General features: G+C 44.2%; 1 protein-coding gene across 5 annotated transcripts in view; it reads left to right on the forward strand.

Annotated features, from left to right (window-relative positions):
* Positions 1 to 16,297, forward strand: part of MATN2 (matrilin 2) — a 154,349-nt gene that overhangs the window by 66,570 nt on the left and 71,482 nt on the right. For 4 of the 5 annotated variants that reach the window (XM_033126158.1, XM_033126157.1, XM_033126160.1 and 1 more), the window contains exons 3-4: positions 3,388 to 3,957; positions 12,060 to 12,182. In XM_033126158.1, coding sequence (XP_032982049.1) covers positions 3,388 to 3,957; positions 12,060 to 12,182 — 693 coding nt within the window. The remainder of the gene's footprint in view (positions 1 to 3,387; positions 3,958 to 12,059; positions 12,183 to 16,297) is intronic. The other variant, XM_033126161.1, reaches the window with a different exon arrangement.

Raw genomic sequence — 16,297 nt, forward strand, 5'->3', positions numbered from 1 at the left:
GCATTTACAAAGCTCATATTGTAATGCCAGCTGTATCGAGAATTTTCCAAGGCGTCCACCATAAAATGGTGGAAAAGGCACCAGGGTCATCCTAAATCTGACCCTAATGAGCCATGAGGCCTCGCAGACATAAAGTCACTTCTCTGAGTCTCAGTTTCCCCTTCTGTAAAGTGAATTACTTGGACTTTATTGGACCCCTCTAGCTCTAAAGATTTTATTAGAATATGAGTTTATGAACCAAAAGTTCAAAAGTGACTATTCTCCCTCATAAAATGGCAAAGATTTTGATCCTAGAATCTGTGACTTTCTAGTAGGACCCAGACCTGTTCTGGAACTTTAGATTTTGTGGTTTTCTTGCACTTCCTTGAACTGACTACTGTGACTGAATCCCTTTCACCTTCTGAAGCCTGCTCACCACCCAGAATTCCATTTAATTCCACAAACTTTGACTGAAGACTTCCTGTATTCCCCACTGTATGGCTACACAGATGAATGAGACTAGTTTCTCACTTTTGGGGATTCACAGTGAGATAGTGAGATCCTGACTTGCCAGAACCTCTTTTCTCCAGAGATCCATCTAGAACCTAAACTGGTGGTTTTCAGAGTATGGTCCCTGGACTAGCAGCATCAGCTTCACCCAAGAACTTGGTAGAAATGCAAATTTTCAGGTGCCACCCTAGACCTACAGAATCAGAAACTCTGGGGGGTGTGACCCACTTATCTTAGTTTTTTACAAGTCCTCCAGGGAGTTGGGAGGCACCTCAAGTTTGAGAACCACTGAACTGGCCCTTTCAGAGACAAGCTGTGAGACTGTGATTGTGAGCCCTCAAGGGATGTGAGGAGACATCTTGAAGAAAACTTGGTCACTTGGGCTGCCAGGATCTGTTTTCAACTCAAAATCACAGCTTCCTTGGAACCTCCAACAACTTTTGGAATCTTTGTGGTATTTTTGTAAATGTCCAGGCATTGTGAAAACTCCCCACTTGTTTTGACAGGAACTAATCCAGTTTAGCACATAATTCCCCATGGAACTTCCAGGATTCCCTGTAAATTGATTGTGGTGCTTAATGGGAATTTAACACCATGACTAAGACCCATGGTGAAAATCCCAGTCCTGGGAGGACCCCCTGCTTCCAAAAATCTCCAGAGGAAGAGAATTCTCAGGAGGCTAGTCCATTGTCTGTCTCCCTCCTCCCTTCCAAGGAGCCTTCCATGAATATCGTGCTCCATGGCAGGGTCTGAGTCTGGCTCCAGTTCTCAGCAGGTAGAGATCAGTGGACCACGTCCTCCCCGCGGTAAGTTCAGACATTAAGGGTAGGGCAGTGGTGGCTCTTGGAGAGGGGCATCCTCACTCCTGGCCCTTGTTTTCTTTCCTGGGACATGTGGGTCTGTCATCCACTGCTCCAACCCAGGGCCATGTGCTAGACCACCTTCATGAAAATTAGAAAAAGGCACCCCCTCTAGGTGCCTCTCTGGGTGGACACAGCCCCTGGGGCTCAGGGCTGGACTGGATTGTTTCCTTAAATTCTTATAACTACCCAGTGGATGGGTGTTACTCTTGTCTCCATATAATTTTTCTTTTTCTAGATTATAAGAGATTTTCAAACTTTCAGCACCCTCATTTTGTCATTTAGCCAATGGGTATGACACACCTAGCTCTTTTTTCAAGCGCTTTCTTGAAAATCAAATGAGATCATAGTGATAAAAACCCTCTGGAAAAAAGATTTCAAAACATCCTACAGATGTCAGATTTTACATTGATCTTATCCCAGAGTCCTCAAAGACAGTTTCTGGGGCTTCTGGTTTGAGAAACTCACCTTAAATTCACACAGCTCCCAGTGTTATATGTGCATGTGGCAGAAGGTTGGTTTCCTGTCAGGATAGGGCTGTTTGGGGTATATCCTCCCTTAAAATCGTTAGACTTGTGAGGCTGCAGTGGATGAGGTGTGTGTGCAGGCACTCAGGGGCGAGTCATGGCCTGGCAAGCTGGCCTGGACAGGATGACCTCATGGGCCTTTCTTCTCATTTTAATGACTGGGTTCACTGTTTCATTTTTGGCTTTCTCTCTCTTTTTTGCAGCTGTGGTGATTGGGATTTAGGGCAAGCATTTAGGATCCCTTTTCTAATCCGTATCAAAAGAGGATTTAACTGCAAAGTCTGGGAAGGGGAGGAGGGACTCTCCCTGGTTGGATGCTGTAGCTCAGAATATATGAAAAATTCCAGCAGGAATGCCCAATTTCTGCACTCTGAGGCGGGAGGCTTCTCATCCAATATTGTCCTTTTCCCAGAATGTAATGCGTTTTCATCCATGGACGCAAACTTCTTATAGCCTTCTTGCTTGGGTGCAGAAGGAATAAGTATGGCAGTTATGGTAGTAAGAGAGACTTAACATTTGCTTTTTTCCAGTCTAACTGTGTGACTGTGTCCTTTGTTGAAATGTTTCTTGGCCAGGTTCCTTCTTCATTTCCACTGTTGCCCTGATTGAGACTGAGTCCCCCTCTGAACCAGATTAATGCAACAGTGGTCTGGATCACCCATCTTGCAAACCACTACCACACTCAATGACTTTTTATGACATAACTTCACTACAGAAGAGATAAGTTATATAATATGTATAATATGATGCTAAGCATATTATGCCCATCACTTGTGACATCATGTACACATTTCTCAGTCTGAATTTACAGGCCTTTTATCACTGGCTCTAGGCTACCTCTCCACCTTAATTCCTACCTGCAACACCTAGCAGTTCCTTCGTCACTTATTTTATTATCCACCATATTCATGCCAACTTGGGCTTTTGTTCATGTGTCCCTCTCCATCTGTGCCTTCTCTCAATTGAAACACTATGTATCCATAAGGCCAGCTCATGTCCTATCTTCTTAAGCCCAGCCCACTAATATCCTTGTTTTCTGCACATATAGTGTCAACACCACACAGTTTCATACTAGCTCTTCTTTCATTTGTTCCATTAGTTAAGTCTCCCCAGGTAGCTGGTAAGCTCCTTGACATTGGTCCCTATCCTAAGCTTCTTCCATGTTCCCTGCAGTATCCAGGCAAACTTATGTGACATACACTAAATAATAAGGCATTTTGACCCTGATCAGGTATTTATCCACCTAAAAACTGTATTGATGATTTTCTAGAAACTAAAGTGTTCATTATCTTGTGAAAAGAAAGAATACTTGTTTACAGCCAATACTCATGATTACTCAGTCATGCACATATATACCCTTACAAACTTTCCCAAGTGGTGAAGAAAAACCGATGAAAATTGGAGGTTAGAAAGGTGATTCACCAGCCTTAGGATTTCCAACAACAGCCAACCTGCACTGGGCCCTTCCCACTCTTCTAATGCATTTGACCTCTCCTCTCCTCTTTCCCCAGAGAGCTCCTGTGAGAATAAGCGGGCAGACCTGGTCTTCATCATTGACAGCTCCCGCAGCGTCAACACCCACGACTATGCCAAGGTCAAGGAGTTCATTGTGGACATTTTGCAGTTCTTGGACATTGGCCCTGACATCACCCGAGTGGGCCTGCTCCAATATGGCAGCACCGTCAAGAATGAGTTCTCCCTCAAGACCTTCAAGAGGAAGTCCGAAGTGGAGCGTGCTGTCAAGAGGATGAGGCACCTGTCCACGGGCACCATGACAGGACTGGCCATCCAGTATGCCCTCAACATTGCTTTCTCAGAAGCGGAGGGGGCCCGGCCCCTGAGGGAGAATGTGCTGCGGGTCATAATGATTGTGACGGATGGGAGGCCACAGGACTCAGTGGCCGAGGTGGCTGCAAAGGCACGGGACACAGGCATCCTGATCTTTGCCATTGGCGTGGGCCAAGTGGATCTCAACACGCTGAAGGCCATAGGGAGTGAGCCCCACGAAGACCATGTCTTCCTGGTGGCCAACTTCAGCCAGATGGAGTCGCTGACCTCGGTGTTCCAGAACAAGTTGTGCAGTAAGTCCTGCCCCCTGTGGCTCTTCCAGGGGCATGATTAGGATTCATTTATTCATCTTCCAGGTTCATTTTGTATTGCCTCGTCCCAGCTACTGTGTTGGAAGGGGTGTTCAGCAAATGCCACGATAGAGACAGCATTCTCTTGGGGCTTACACTCTGGCCAAGGGGACAGATATTAAGCATGTAATTACACAAATAAGTAAGTAAGTGCAGTTGTAACAGTGTAATGGAGGAAGAATTCAAGGCAGGACCTGACATAGTCCAGGGTGCTCAGGGAGACATCCCTGGCGAAGGCACATTTAAACCCAAACTACAGAATGAGTAAAAGTAGATAGGTAGAGTTTTTCTCCAGCACATTGAACTGCCCTGGCATTCCCTAAGATAGGAATGGGAGGGCAAAAATAATAGCATAATTTCTCCTTGGATGGTGTGGAATACCAAACATTTTTGCCCCATGATGCTGCTAGCAGTGGATGTTTTCTCAACTGACAAAGAGGCCCAGGGTATAGGGAGGACTAAGATGTGGTCTTGGTGCCTTCCCACCTGTTAAGATGGTAGGTACCCCTCCACCCCCACCTCACTCACTTCTACTGCAAGGGAGGCCTCCCCAAGTCCTTGCACTGCTTTCTTCTACCTTAAGCAGCTTCCTCCATCTCTTGCTTTCTAAGCCTACTCTCATCAAGGCTTTCTTCTCCTTTTGTTGCCAGATTCCTCCAAGTTACCTTCAACCTGAGCTCCTGCCTCAGTTTTTTGCCAGTGGGTCAACTTGCTCTCTCCCCAGTTTCCTACTTCTGCAGCTGTCTTCTCGTCCCTTCTTCTCCCAGAAGGGCAGGGGCCTAGGGTGCCAACCCAGGCTTCACTCTAGTCCCTGGAAATTGGAAATGTGTCTCCTGGCCTGGTAAACATTGTCCAATCCCGTCTCTCCCTCCCTCATTGGTTCCCCTCCAACTTTCATGCTTCTTTGATGGGAAAACAAAAGAAAATATCTATTTTGAAATGACTAGTATTTCCCTCCCATATGAGCTTGAGAACCAATTTCCCTCCAATTCCCCAGGAGCAGGAACATGCCCCTCGGGGGCTTTTCTCAGAATGTGACAAAACCTAGATCCACTCCCCCCACCCTCCACCCCCACCCCCCGCAAAGCCTCAGGGACGAACAGGTGTGTTTATGATGTGTCTTTTTCGGGGAAAAAAAAAAAAAAATCCCCTGCTGAGAACTAACCTCAAAAATCAAACAACCAGAATCAAAATATTTACTTAAAAAATCAATGCCGTGGAGGAAAAAGAACTTTTTCTCTGCCACGTAACTTGGAAAGTGTTCAGAAGTGCCATTTTCCCTGGCACCACAGAAGCGCTGTGTTACTGTGGTGTGTTGTGGCCTAAGTCACCTGGAAAACTTCACCCAGTAGAACGCTCTGCAAACATTTTTAAGGTTTATGACTTTAAATAACATCTGCAGAATTGATGTTTCCCTCTTTCTGGAAATATTAAAAAAGAAATTGGTTCCATAGCAGTTTTGATGGGTTTATTCTTTTGTCTTGGAAAATGTTAATGGAGGAGTTCTTTTATAAGTGCTCTGGAGTTATCAGCAAATGGAAAGGTAATATGATGAGGCTGAGGATGTAGACTTGTCTGTGGAAGAAACTTCTCTGCATCCTTTATATCCAAGCAGCAAAATTAAAAGGCAGTTTGAATTCCCCTCTTCCCCCCCAAACCGACTTTGTTGTAATCTGGAAACAGATTACAACAAAGTCGTAATAAGCTCTAAGAAAACAGCATTATGCCATTTGTTCATTCGTTCGTTCCTGTGGCCTGAGAACGGAATCCCCACCCTCATTCCATCCCTCAGGATACCAGCTTCTCTCTCACTACATTGCAGGGCTCTGCTGAACAGACTTGTCAACTGTCTTCAAAGGTTGAGGAGGCCCTGGGCTTCTATCAACTGTGCAGTAAAGATCGCAGTAACTGACATTTATAAAGCACTTTTTCTTCTGTTTCTGCATTTGATCCTCACCAAAACCTGGGGAGGTAACACAATACTGTCCTTCCTACTCTGCAGGTTAGTAAACTCGGTAAGTGAATTCCCCAAGAACAGCCATCAAATGGTGGATTCTGCTTCCAAAGCTCTTGCTCATTTCACTCCTTCACACGCCGCGAGTTATAAATTTCTTCTTTAAGATAAACCATTTTCTGATGGCAGCTTCCACCCTCCAGCACTGCTGGGTAAGCCAGCTTTGAGGTTGACATTCCTGTCAGAGTTTGAGGGGAAGCCTTTGTAGGGTAGCGAGGAGTGACGCCACGTGCCAGCTGTACGATGCTGAGCAAATCTGTAAAATGGGGATTTTACCTGCAAAGATAGATGAGTGAGCAGGCATTATAAATTGTAGAGCCCTATTCAGTGTGCATCGTGTTGTGTATGATTATGGTCAGATCCATGGAGGACCAGCAGGGTGGGCAGCTGGCCTCAGCTTTGAGCTACACTCCAGGTATCAGGCAACAGTGATAAGCATCTGCCAAATTCAGACAGCATCTCTTCAGTTTCGGAAGTCTCATTTGTTCCTTAAACATTTATTAAGCTACACTCTGATAATAACAGCTGCTTTTGTCCTGGGCTAGGTACTTTCCATATATTATTTCATTTAATACTTATAACAGCCTTTAAGACAGGTGCTATTATTATCCCCATTTCACAGAAGTGGAAACAGAAGCAACTTCAGGTAGCAGAATTGGAGACTCAGATTGCAGTCTCTCTGGCTCCAGAGCTCTTACCCTCCATGTGCCACGCCCGAGGGTTCCAGGCTGGTGGAAGATGATCTCATAACAGAAAAATGGGATGTTGGCTATACAAAGTATGCACTTCAGTGGCCTTGGAAAATCACCGAACACTGGGGGACCTCTGATAAAAAAATGCCTGGGTCTGTCTGCCTAGGGGCCCTAAGAAAGCTTTGAAGGGAATAAAATAATAATAATCACTAACATTTATTGATTTTAATATGTGCATATGCTGTTTTGATCTATTAGCATATATTAACTCATTTTATTCACACAACAAACCTGTGAAGCACGTGCTCTTATAATTCCCATATTATAGAAAAGGAAATTGAGACTGAGAGGTTCAATAACTTGTGACCAAGACCACAGAGCACTAAGTGGTAGAGTTGAGATGTGAACCCAGGCGTTCTGGCCCAGAACCTACATCTTAACCACTATGCGTTTAGAGACTTGAAATGTGAGTAGGAGTTTACTGGCTACGTGGGGAGGGCGGATGCAGTAAGCCAGGAATGGAATGATATTTTCAATTGTTTTTTCTATTTCATTAAAATTAAAGAAAAACAAAAACAAAAAAAACTAGTCCACATTCTGTGTTAAATTTGTGACCTGCTAAAGAGACATGACCCACAGTTTGAAAACTGTTGACGAAGGTTTAGGCAGGGAAGTGGAGGCCATGGTGTACCTGGCGACAGGCTTTCAGATGGAAGGAGGGCTGAAGCTCATGTGCTTTGGGCAGAGCTGAAAAGCACTGCTGGATCTGTAGTCTCCCAGTGTGATCAAGGCAGGACCCTTAATTGTACAGTTAGGAAGAGATTAGGCTCTGGAGCCAGATTGCCCTTGAGTTAGGAGTCCTGGCTCTGGCTGTCACTGGCTGTGTGAATGTGAACTTGGACACAGTGGTGGCTTTATACCCCTGGGTAGTGAATTCTCACACCAGCCACAGCAGGGGTGGGGAGTGGGACTCCTGAGGTTGTGTTCTCAGGCGGTGCCTGAGACAACCAGAGAATCTTGGATGCCAGGTGTCCTAGAATTGAGGCCCTGTCTACAAGATGACCAAAACCTTTACATCCTGGGGTCTATCATTTTTGCCACCCAGTGAAAGAAGACAGAGAATTTAGGGGCTGAAAAATGTATGTCTATCCTGAGCCTTCTGAAGTCATTGGAACCTGGGCAGGGCTGCTTTTAATTAACCTCTTAGAACCTGCTTTATCAGCCTAGCCTGGTATTTAGAGCCAGAGGCTGGCTGTTCCTATCCTAATAGCCCCACCCCCCCCCCCAGGCCAGGCACAATGTAAAGCCCTAATTCTGTTCCGAAGACACTTATTGCACCTCTTTGAGGCCCCGTTGTTAAGTGGGAGGTAGATTGACTTCAACAGACGTTGACTTTACATACCCAGTAGTTCAAAACCTTAGCCCCACCACTCCTTCAATCATTCCTTCAGTCATCTATGCATTATTCATTAATAAACGTTTATGAACATTCAGATTTCTTAGTTAAAAAAATCCAGTCCTGCCACTGGCAGCCTGCTGATTAGTGATTTCTCCTGAACACAAAGCCTTGACCCAATTTCAACCCAGAAGGCCTTCTGAGAAGTGTGACCACTCGAGGCCAGAGGAGGAGGCAGAACTATCGTCTCGCGGACGGTCACATCACAAAGGCCTGCCCCACGGGAGAGCGAGGCATTAGGGCCCAGATGCCCTTTGGTCACGGAACACTCATCCATAGACTTTTACAGATGGAAAAGTTTTACTCTATCTGAGTAAAAAAAATGGGATTCTTTTGTTGAAAGTAATAGAAATTCAACTTGAACTAGCTTTAGAAAGGGGAGATTGTAGTCATTACTCATGGAAATATGGAGAAGAGTAATGAATGACAGTCCTGCTTTCTCTCCATCCCCTCCGTCTGCTTCTGCACGGACTCCTCTGGTCCATGGGCAGAGAACATATCACCTCCCTGGGTATACTTGCACTTGCTTTAAGCCCCCTTTTTCTCAGTTCTAATTCCTAAATGCCAAGAAAGGACTCTGATTGTCAAACCCTGTGCCACCCAATGGTGGCCAGGAGTGGGGCTGCCTCATACCAACACAGCAGCTCCCACAGTTCCTGTGTATTTGAAGTGAGAAAAATGGGGTGCTACACAGACAAAACAGTATCTATACTGAGTATCTCTAAACACTGTTCATGCCTTTATTCTACTGGTAAAGAAATAAGCCAAAAAGAGCTACCCAGCTTACCTGAGCTTTCCTCACCTGTTCACGGTAGAGGGGAACTCAAACACAAGTCTTCTGGCTTCTAATCCAGCTCTTTTTCCATCACACCAAGTTACGGTCTCCTGGTTTCAATTTTTTTATGGTACACTGCCCAAACGAGCCTGAGTAACAAGCTGTCACTCCAAACCCTAAGCAAGAGTTCTTTTACTTTTCCCATTTGACATGTGACCAAGAAGAATTTAGAGAAATTAATTCATACAATGTAATACATAGTAAGTGGTGAAGCTGAGCTTTAGTCTGTTTCCAGAAGCTGTCCTCTTCACCACTGTGCTGTCTGCTCCCTCACAGATATTTTCTCTGCCTTAACATCTCCTGTCTTCTTATTTTATCTGCCAGGGTCCCAGTGAGAAGACAGGCAGTGGGCTCATCGTCTGGGCCCTGCACCTCCTTGTAACGCTGTGTAGCTGCTTTGCCTAGACTTTAGACTGCCTTCATTATGGAAGAAAATAGTGACATGCTCAGGGACCCTCAGGAGCGCCCTATGCCAGTAAAAGAAGAGGGCTTTCCAGGGTGCAAACCAAATGCAAATTAAAAACAGGATAATGAGTTTTCTCTCACAAGACTGTCAAAAACGAAACATGATAATCCTGAGTGCTGAAGTTTTGAGGGAGTGGGAATGGTTAGTTACTCTGGTGCATTACTTGTGTGGGCCACCTTGCAAGGCAATTAGGCTATATGTGTTTAAACTAGGACCCAGTCCTGGAGAAACAATTGCGTATGTATTCAAGGAGATGTGTTTGAGAATGTTCATCACACATTGTGAAAGCAAAAATTGGGGAACTACTCAAATGTCGACTGCTGCGGATGTGGCCAAATAAAATGAGGACTAGTCATTGACCAATGGGTAAAGCAACTGAAGACATAAACTAGATCGAATGTGTTTGATCACATCTAAGATACACAGTTGATTTTCATTATTCTCACTAATTATGTTCCATAAAATTATGGTGAACACTGAATTAGCGAATACTGAACCATTGCCCTTAGGGAAAAACAGAGTTAGGCTCCTGCAAGCCTCTGGTCACAGCATTTTCGTCAACTGATCAGTACATAATCTTGTTTTATGTGTGTTTCTGTTTAAAGACACCTTATGTAATATATATTGTTGGTTCATTAACACTGAACTCAGAGCCAACGGCACTATTACTCATGCCTGAACATTCATCTAATGCACATTTTATCCGAAAGGCACATCACTGCCTTCTTGCACTAGGAACACTCGACACACTTTCACTAGCACATCACTTCAGCCAATACCAGCACTGCAGCACTGTGCGCAGGCCATTTTAAACAGTAAAATCGCCAACAAAAAGCACAAAAATACAAAAACGTGGCACTATATAGACATTGAAAAGGACACTTATTTACAGTCTAAGAGCCGAAATAAGAAGGCAGAGCATTGCTTTGTTCACCTCAGCTGGCAGTATGCACATGAGGTGACTCAAATGTTTCGTCACTCTGAGCATGTCCATGAATGACTATGAAAACTCTGTGAGTATTGATTTTAGTGTTATGAATAAATTTTGGCAAAAAGGTGATTTTGCAAATACAGAATAATGAGGAGAAACTGTATGTATCTTCACATTTTAACATCTCTGAAATTGGGGTGCATCTTAGAATCTATGAAAGATGGCACATATCAATATAAATAGAATCTCATTAATGTTGAGTGAAAAACCAAGGTGAAGATCAATATATATAGCAAGAACCCATGTATGTAAAACAAAATAAACGCCATCATGCTTGTCCTCTGCTACATAGCAATTAACACGTATGAGCATTCGTTCCTCAGGTACTGGGCACCGACTGTTCTAAGCACTTTGCCATTTCGATTATTTTAACCCTTATGAGGTCCTTATGAGGTAGGTACTATTTTATCCCCATTTCATACAAAGAGTTTAATAAAAACAGGTATTGATTTATTTCACACCAAAATAAAAATGACTGATTCAATTTAATCTATGAACTTTCCTAATGTTATTTGTATTTTAGGAGCTAAAACACAGTCATAAACTCAGAACAATCATTCTAAATTGCATTGTTACAAAATAAAAAAAGTTTTACTCCCCTAGCTCATTTATTGATCACCATAGTTTTTACTTAGATGTAAAGGGACATATACTTAAGAATAACATTGATTTTATCAGTCCGAGTTTTTCTGATCACTGGATTAATGGAATTGTTCTTAGCTTTTGAAAGCCTCTTTTATTTTAGCCTCTATAAATATATTTCCATATATGGTCATGCTTTTTGTTTCTGAAAACACTTGCATAACTTGTACTTGTTTATACTGATGTTTGTAAATTGTAAATATGTTCAAGTTGCATCATTTTGAGTAAAGTCATAAATTAAAATGTTAAAAAACAATAAGAATTTTTATGAGCTCCACACAGACTTATGCAAGAGTTGATGTATCTGAAAGCTGTGGTACTTCAGAAACTAAATGCAGAAATATTTTTAAAGAGACATAAAGCTTATGGAAACATGGAATATATGAATGCATTTTTTTACTCCAAAATTTTTTTGTGTAACACTTTTGCATATGAAAATAATTACACTGCTCTTGGGATTTATGATTCTGAGAAATTGTTGGTTCTTAGCCACATCCTCATTTAACTATAATAGCTTTTCCTCCAGTTCTGTTGCTGCCTACTGAAAGTGCACACTTTAGCCAAAGCCCCCTCTGGTATTTGCAAACTTTCTGATCCCCCTACCCACCAGTTGGGTATTACTAATTGAACCATGAAATTTCTCTTTTTGTAGGTCATTTTGACCTATTTTTAATTGGATATTGGCAATTTCATATGGCTCAACCTAACATCATTTCCTTTTAACCCTGTGAGGCCGTTTATCTTGATATTGCTGGTGCCATTTATCTATAATTGTCTTGTCCCGCCAGAGAATATAAACCACCTTGAGGGTAAGGACTGCAGCTTGTTTCTCTTTGGGTCGCGCTCTCTACCTCACAGAGTAGGTTCTGAATAAATGTTTGCAGGGTGAATGAAGTTAGAGGAGTTGTTGTCTTAACTTTCCTTTCAGCGGCTGTATCTTTCCTTTCAGCGGTCCACATGTGCAGCCTCCTGGAGCATAACTGTGCCCACTTCTGCATCAATACCCCTGGTTCATACATATGCAGGTGCAAACAAGGGTACATCCTCAACTCGGATCAGAAGACTTGCCGAAGTAAGATTGCTTTGCTGATGTATCTGTACTATTCTCCTCTTCTCTCCCTCTTTCTTTTTTTTTTAATCTGGGCCTATTTATTTATCTGTGGCCCTTCACCCAACTAAGTCATCACCTCCCTAAGGGTAGAAATGAAGTTTTGTAACTTGTGTATTTTGTGTTGATCCTGCCACCACCTCTGCCATCATAGCACCTAGGCCAGAGCGGGGCACATAATAGGCCATCAGGAAGAGTTTGGAAGATGGTTGGAGGCACCTACTCAGAAGTAGCCTCCTTGAATTCATGAGCTGGTGTCCTTTATGTCCAAGCTGTTCTTTAGGGAGAACCACTGAAGAGCCTTTTCATCCTGTCTCTTTTAACTGTACTCTGAGGAACTGTTTTCGTACGGTATCTTCTCTGAAGCATGGACTTAGGATGAGTTAGTAATGTCGGCTGGGAGTGATTATGCAAGTTCTGTTTTAGAGGTGTACAGGGGTCTACTTGCTTTGGTGAGAGACACTTTATAGGTCTCCTAAAGAAAAAAGGTCAAACAGATATGAAGTATTAATAGAAGTCACGTTATTTTTTGGCTACACCTGAAAACTAGACAACATACTGACATTTGAGCCAGCATGAGGTAATTCACCTCTTAGAATAGAGAATTACCCAAAGGCTAAGTGCGTGCCCATACTTTTTTTTTTTCAAGTTGTAAATAAAGCCACTCTGTTAGCCCAGAGACAGCCAGGCTACCAAAGCAAGAAAGACAAGAGGAAGACCAGCCCACGTGGAGGCAGATAAAATTCAGCTAATCAAACACATAGTTCATGCAATGCGTAACTGATATACCGCATGGTAAGCAATTAAGCATTAATGGAAGAGGTTTGCACAAATGGATGTAATTAGTATCTCATTTATAGAGCCCAACCACATTTTCCTTTTGTCTTCTCACTTTTCAGTTTCAGTGTTGAGAGTGGTTGACTAGAGGCCTCCCTGCCCTCCCCACTCCCCAGGATTAGGGAGCATCTGCTTGACTCCTCCAGTTCTGTGGCCTGGAGAAGCCCACAGCCCTCATACCCTGTGAACCCCAGGGGCTCTGTGTTCTTGGCTCCTCTCAGACCCTTAGATCCTAGGTTGCTGAGTGCAGCCGGAATCACCCTGCTCTGCTTGAACCTCTGATCCTTCTTCAGTTTCCACAACAAAAATCACACCAAATATTCATGGGTTTAATAAAATTTACTGGAGACCTGGAAAACCCAGGAAAGATCACACACTGCTCAGCCAACAACCTACACATCTTTTTAGCCATCTCTCTGTCCTCTTCAGGTGCTATCCTTATGTGGGAACAGAGCCAGGAGTGCAGTTCCCAGGCTCTCACCCTCACGTGGAAAGGTGCTGGCTCAGGTAGTAAATGGCTGTCAGCTGTGATTGGATGGCCATCAGCTGTGGCTAGTTGGCCGTCAGCTGTAACCAGTGAGCCATTGGCCACTAATATAACTGCTGTGGCTACGCTAGCAGTAAATGGGGGCTAGCAAGAAGATGGTGGCTGAGCTAGCAAGAGCGGTTGGCAGCTAGCACGGCGGAATGCAGCTAGCAAGTGAGGTGGGTTGGCAGAGAGAAGTGGACAGCAGGTTGTGGACAGTGTGGCTCCTGCTTCCTGTGTCTCCAACCCAGCTGCCAGCAAGACTATAGTGGTATGACTCCCTTACCTATAGCTCCGTAGGTGTTCCTTTTTGGCCTCACCATGTCCTGTGTTTTTATGTGTGGAGCGGGACCAGAGACCCCACGTGACTCCCTGCATGACACCTTGCCCCCCACCCAGCCTCTTCAGGAGCTCTCCCACCTTAGGGGGCTTCTCTACAGAGTGTTCAGCCTCCCAGCACCTTGCTAACTCCCTTCCTGCCCTTCCCTTCTTAGGAACACAAGAAATTCCTCTCCTTGTCTCATGCCCCAGTGATCTGCTGGGACCCGGGCATCCGCTGATGTCCATTTTCTGTGGGCTGGCTTAATCAAGCTAGAGGAATTTTGAAACCAGCAAATAAAAAGCAAAAAGTTTCCCCTGATGTAATGAGCAAGGCCTTCCCCACACACCAGGATTTTCCAACCTCAAGCCCTGAGGCCCCCAGGCTCTCCCAAAGTGCTGGTCTGGCGTTGGCTCCCTCCCATCGAGGGCTGTGGGTGCAAAGAGTATGAAGCAGAAGCTGCCTGGCCTTCAGACAGCCGGTCAGGTGGAGGGACAAGAAGGCCTATGGGGAGGAGGGATATGAACCCAGGGCGGTAGTTCTCAAGCTTCAATAACTCAGAATCACCTGGAAGCTGAATCTGGTCCTTACCCCAGAGATTCAGAGTCAATAGGTCTGGAGTGGGGCCCAGGAGTCTACGTTTTCAGCGAACTAATGTAAATTGCTGCCACACTTTGAGATTCACTGGCATCAGGCGGGGAGGGGAGGGAAGGTCTTCCAGTTAAGGGAGAAGGGCCAGAGCCAGAGCCAGGGTTCTGCCATCCCATTTGTCCAAGCCCTCCAGTCCCCCTGAAGCAGTTCAACTACCTTCCCTGTCATCACCAGCCTTAGCTTAGTATGTACAGTCATAAAGAACAGTTCTCAGAAAAAGGTAATAACTCTTTTGCTTGCCTGCCTGAAATTGGTAGAAAGAACAGGGTCTTTATAGTCTGCAGACCTGGGTTTGAATCCTGGCATTATCACTCATGGGCTGTGGCTATCTCATCCTGAGCTCTTATTTAAACACCTTGACCTAACTTCTCACCCTTGGAAGGGGATGGGTGGTGACAAAATAAGATGTATCTCACTGATACATCCATGTTAGACCATGGTTTTGGTCTGGTGGACAGTTAAAAGTTGTGCCAAGGGAAGGCTGGCCTATACCCTGACCTCTGTTTATGAGTTTCTTGCAGGGACCTGTCACTGCCAACACCAAGAGAGACTCAGTGGGCCTGGAGGGGAATGAGACACAGCTATTTCCATTTTTTTGAGCACATAAGAGGTGCCAGGCAGCATGCAAATTACTGGAAATAAAATAGTGAATAAAATAACAATGGTCTTGCTCTCTTGGAGCTCACATTCTTGCATGGGAATAAGTAAAATAAACAATCAAGGCAATTGCCACCAAAAGTGATTGCAGCCCAGCTGAGTGTGCTGCATACAAGGTCGCCTAACTTTAGCTACTTATGAAGTGTTCACTATGTGCCAGGAGCTCTCCTGAGTGCTTTATATCTGTTATCTCATTTAATTCTCAAAACAGCTCTTAAAGTAGGTTTTATAATGGTCATTTTACAGATAAGGAAAATAAGGTACAAGAAAAAAGGTTAGACAGTTTACCCACGGTCATATGGCTAGTAATGTAACCAAACCAGAATCCAAATACTGTTACACATGACTCCATATTCCTAGCTCTTAACCCCATTTGATGCAGTCCCAGGATCCTTGAGGGCCCCCAGATGGCAGCAGGGCAACTCTGCAACCAGAGAGACTTTGCAAGCCCAGAAGGATAGGCAGGTTCAAAGGCTCACCAATTCCAGGGAGACTCAGAACTAATTCGCCAAGACTGACATTCAAATGATTGTGACTGAACCCGCCCCCCCCCCCAAGTTCTCTACCAATTGCTGTGATTTGTCATTGTACAGAATGATTGTGTGAGGGTCTCCTAGGCAACTATGTTCAAACACACACACACACACACACACACACACACACACACACACACACACACACCCCATATCCACCATTTTCTATTTATACTCTTCCTGTGTGATGAGAGGAAACAGACATAGCTAAATCATGGTTCTTCAGTGGAAGTGGACTTTGGCTGTCAGACTTTTAGCTCCCTCTCCCACATAATCCAGGAATTGAATTCTCTCCTGGTGTCCCACATTGACAACAGTACATGCCCACAACTATCGCCCATCTGAGTCACCAGGTCATTGCAAAGCTCCTGCATCTCACCTCCAGGCAACCTGGATCAGTGGTTGAGCTGAAATCCTACCTTTAAATCTTCTCTGTAGTTTCTACCTTTGATCCTATTTTTGCCATCTGAAGCCATGTACCTAAAAGTGTATTTTTTTTTCCTAAATAAAAAGAGAAAGCCCTTTGATTATTAAAGAGTGTTATCAGGGCTGGCCC

This window comes from Rhinolophus ferrumequinum, chromosome 14 (genome assembly GCF_004115265.2).
Source record: "Rhinolophus ferrumequinum isolate MPI-CBG mRhiFer1 chromosome 14, mRhiFer1_v1.p, whole genome shotgun sequence".
Classification (NCBI taxonomy): domain Eukaryota; kingdom Metazoa; phylum Chordata; class Mammalia; order Chiroptera; family Rhinolophidae; genus Rhinolophus; species Rhinolophus ferrumequinum.